The 3,786-nt window shown below is 42.3% G+C and overlaps 1 protein-coding gene across 1 annotated transcript in view; it reads left to right on the plus strand.

Moving 5' to 3' along the window:
• Positions 1-3,780, plus strand: part of CHRAC1 (chromatin accessibility complex subunit 1) — a 15,539-nt gene extending 11,759 nt beyond the window's left edge. The window contains exons 2-3 of the mRNA XM_017895109.1: positions 2,033-2,159; positions 2,784-3,780. Of these exons, the coding sequence (XP_017750598.1) occupies positions 2,033-2,159; positions 2,784-2,905 (249 nt within the window). The 3' untranslated portion in view covers positions 2,906-3,780. The remainder of the gene's footprint in view (positions 1-2,032; positions 2,160-2,783) is intronic.
• Positions 3,781-3,786: the final 6 nt, after the last annotated feature.

A 3,786-nucleotide genomic window follows, 5' to 3' on the forward strand; every position in this document is an offset into this window, starting at 1 on the left:
CCCGCCCGCCCGCCACACCCGGCCCCTCGTCTTAAGAGGCAGCACATACCCCAACCAGAATTTAAGGAAGTCCAGGGAACTTAGTTTTACAGCCTGTTTAGCATCCTCTTGGGTGCAAAATAGTTAATTTTGTCCCTTTTTTTAAAAGTTGCGTCTTTATAGTATTAGGCCAGGTGTTTTCCTGTTCTGAAACTGGGCCATATTTCAGCTACACAGTTAAATGCTTTAGCTTGCCTTGGATTCCATTTTCCAGTCCCTACTTGTAGTTAAGTATATGATGTTCCGACAGTGTTGGACTAGAACTAAGAGAAGTGGGAAATTACAGGTTTCTTGCCCGCTTTGTGTCAGAGCCATGTTTTCCTAGAACCCAGGGAAATAATTGCATATTCAGCAATTATTGCCCCTACGCCACAAACAGCCAGAGGGAAAGTGACCCTGGGGTCATCTGGGGACATTTGTATTTTCCTGTACAGTTTCATTCTATTGGTGTTAAGGAATGAGGATTTATGCAGGCACTTCTGATCCCTTATTTTTTGAGATGTGAGTTGCCCAGGCTGGAGTGCAGTGGCGTGATCTCGGCTTACTGCAACCTCTGCCTCCCGGGTTCAAGTGATTCTCCTGCCTCAGCCTCCTGAGTAGCTGGGATTACAGGTGCTTGCCATCACACTTGGCTGATTTTTGTACTTTTTGGTAGAGACAGGGTGTCCCCATGTTGCCCAAGTTAGTCATGAACGCCTGACCTCAGGTGATCCGTCTGCCTCAGCCTCCCAAACCGCTGGGATTACAGGCCACAATGGCTGCCTCTCTCATCCTTTATTAACTGAACTAGATGCATTAAAGTCAAAACCTTGAGAAAGGCTCAGTTCAGCCTCTGTAAAAATGAAGACTTGGCCCTGCTATAAGAACTGGGGTGCAGGAGGGAGAAGATGATCAGTTCTGGTTGTTGCATTAGGTCTGAGGATTGATTGTACGTTAGTTTCTAGAATAGAAAAGTTTCGGCAAAATGTGAGCTGTGGTCACTATAGTTGTAGGTGAACCACGTTAGAAACAGTGTATGCAAATAGAAGACTAAAAATGTATTACTGAGCCAAATACAATTTTGAATGGCTTTTGCTTCTTTCTTTTCTTTTTTCTTTTCTTTTTTTGAGACAGAGTGTCGCTCTGTCTCCCAGGCTGAAGTGCAGTGGCGCGATCTCGGCTTACTGCAAGCTCCACCTCCCGGGTTCACGCCATTCTCCTGCCTCAGCCTCCCGAGTAGCTGGGACTACAGGCGTCCGCCACCATGCCCGGCTAATTTTGATTTGGTATTTTTAGTAGAGAGGGGGTTTCACCGTGTTAGCCAGGATGGTCTCGATTTCCTGACCTTGTGATCGGCCTCCCAAAGTGCTGGGATTACAGGCGTGAGCCAGCACTCCCGGCCGCTTCTTTTTTTACTCTAGAGGTTGGCCATTAAACAGTTATGATTAATATTTTTCATAAGTTAGATATCTAAAGCCTCTGGAAAATTGCCTGCTTCTCTGCCAGTTTTGATACCGGCTTTGCTTTCTTTCTGACCTCATGTTTTTCTTTTCCCCAGTGATTTCTCTCTCTCTCTTTTTTTTTTTTTTTTTTGAGACGGAGTCTTGCCCAGGTCAGAGTGCTGCAACCTCCAACCTCTACTTCCCAGGTTCAAGCGATTCTCCTGCCTCAGCCTCTCAAGTGGCTGGGATTACAGGCACCTGCCACCATGCCCAGCTAATTTTTGTATTTTTAGTAGAGATGGGGTTTCACCATGTTGGCCAGTCTGATCTCAAACTCCTGACCTCAAGTGATCCTCCTGCCTCAGCCTTCCAAAGTGTTGGTATTACCGGCGTGAGCCACCACACCCGGCCTCCGCAGTGATTTCTTGTAATTTAAGAAACCAAGATAATCTGAAGTCTTAATGTAATTTTAAGCCTGATAATAACGTATCAGCAATGTAATTTTACAAAATTAAGCTCTGTGGTACATTTTCAAAGCACACCTTTCATTTTCCTTTTTCATTTTGTTTTAGGAGCTCTTTGTTCAATGTCTAGCCACCTATTCCTACAGACACGGCAGTGGAAAGGAAAAGAAAGTACTGACTTACAGTGATTTAGCAAATACTGCACAGGAATCAGAAACTTTTCAGTTTCTTGCAGGTACTTAGTCTTTGAAACATTCTGGTTAAAAAATGATTAGTAATCAATAGCTCTTTCCCCACCCCTTGCCTCCCTTCTGCTTTCACGGAAAGACTTTTTGCTACTTTTTCCAAGCTGCAAAGTGCTATGAGCTGTCACAGGAAGATACTTTTAGTCTTCTCTGTTTGAATGTGTTTGTAATGTGGTCCACCTAGAACAACGGTGAAGACAACAACATTCAGAAGATGTTGGTTGGCCGCCTGTGCTGGGCAGTCCTTTACAGGGACCCTTCCTGCCACTGAAGGGAAAACTCAGGGTGGGTCCACATGCCCATAGTTAGAGCTTAAGTCTGCCCTGGGGCTAGCGCCTAGCCTATCTCAGGTAATCGGGCAGGGTTGCTTATAAAAGCAGCTCATAGAGACACCATGGTTTGTACTCAGTGGAATAATGGAAAGAGGCCTGTAGCATTTGTTAGGAGACAATGCTAGTTTCTGTGATATTTTACCCAGAAATGTAGCCTGAATTTCATCTTGTTTTAGAACCTCTTGTAGTGGTCAAAGCAGGAACTAGTACATTTTGAAATGTGCATTGCTGTGTTCAAAGTCTACCATAACCAATTGCTGATGTAAGCTTTATGTTTTTAAGATATATTACCAAAGAAGATATTAGCTAGTAAATACCTGAAAATGCTTAAAGAGGAAAAGAGGGAAGAAGATGAGGAGAATGACAATGATAATGAAAGTGACCATGATGAAGCTGAATCCTAAATCAAAAAAGTGCTTTAAAAACCAGCCTGGCGAGGACTGCCCTGGACCCGCTCCACTGTCTATAAGTAAACACAGCACTGCCCGCTTTTAGCATCTTCACTTCACAGACTTCCAGTGCGTGATATTCTTTCAAGGTATTCTTTCTAGGCCAAGATTGAGCGCCTCATGCACCTGCGCCACAAACAGCCAGAGGGAAAGTGACCCAGACAGCAGTCCCTCCTTGACAGGCCCACCCTGCAGCTCAGGCACCAAGAAAGCAGCTGATACTGGCAGCCATTGCAGCTCCAAACTGCAGAGGCAAAGCCAATTTTAACTTTTCAATTTACAGTCGATTTTGAAGAACTTCTATGTATCAGTTATGTAAATTCATGTATATATTTTGGAATCAGTTCTTATAAACAGCTCAATTCAGTTTTAGCTAAATATGTAGCTTATAGGACGTATGTTGTATTTGAATTTTTGTCTTAAGTTGACTGTTCAGATATTATTCTTTTCTATTAAAGATCTGTTCATATTTTTACAGTAAAATGCTTTATGGAACTAGTTTTAGAGCCCTCTGGCTTTAAGGCCTTGCTTACTGCCTGCAAATTTTGAGAAACTTAAAAATAAGCATTCTAACACTTTTTTTTCCACAGAAAAATTCCAAGTCAAATTATCAAATCAAATACAAAAATAAGTCTTACCTCTTGTATAAGCATGTTGTACTAAAAAAATGTTTTGAAACATTTTGTATATTGAAGATCTCTCTCATCTTACTGTTTTTTGCTTTAAATTCCTGGCACTTGTTTTTACTGTCTCTTAAGAGAAAAACTATCATAAGCCCATTTTTTTTTTTTTAACCCCACATAGGGTAAATGTTTGGTTCCTCTCATTTCATTATC

The sequence above is a fragment of the Rhinopithecus bieti genome, unplaced genomic scaffold (genome assembly GCF_001698545.2).
Source record: "Rhinopithecus bieti isolate Rb0 unplaced genomic scaffold, ASM169854v2 scaffold_25940, whole genome shotgun sequence".
Taxonomy (NCBI): Eukaryota; Metazoa; Chordata; class Mammalia; order Primates; family Cercopithecidae; genus Rhinopithecus; species Rhinopithecus bieti.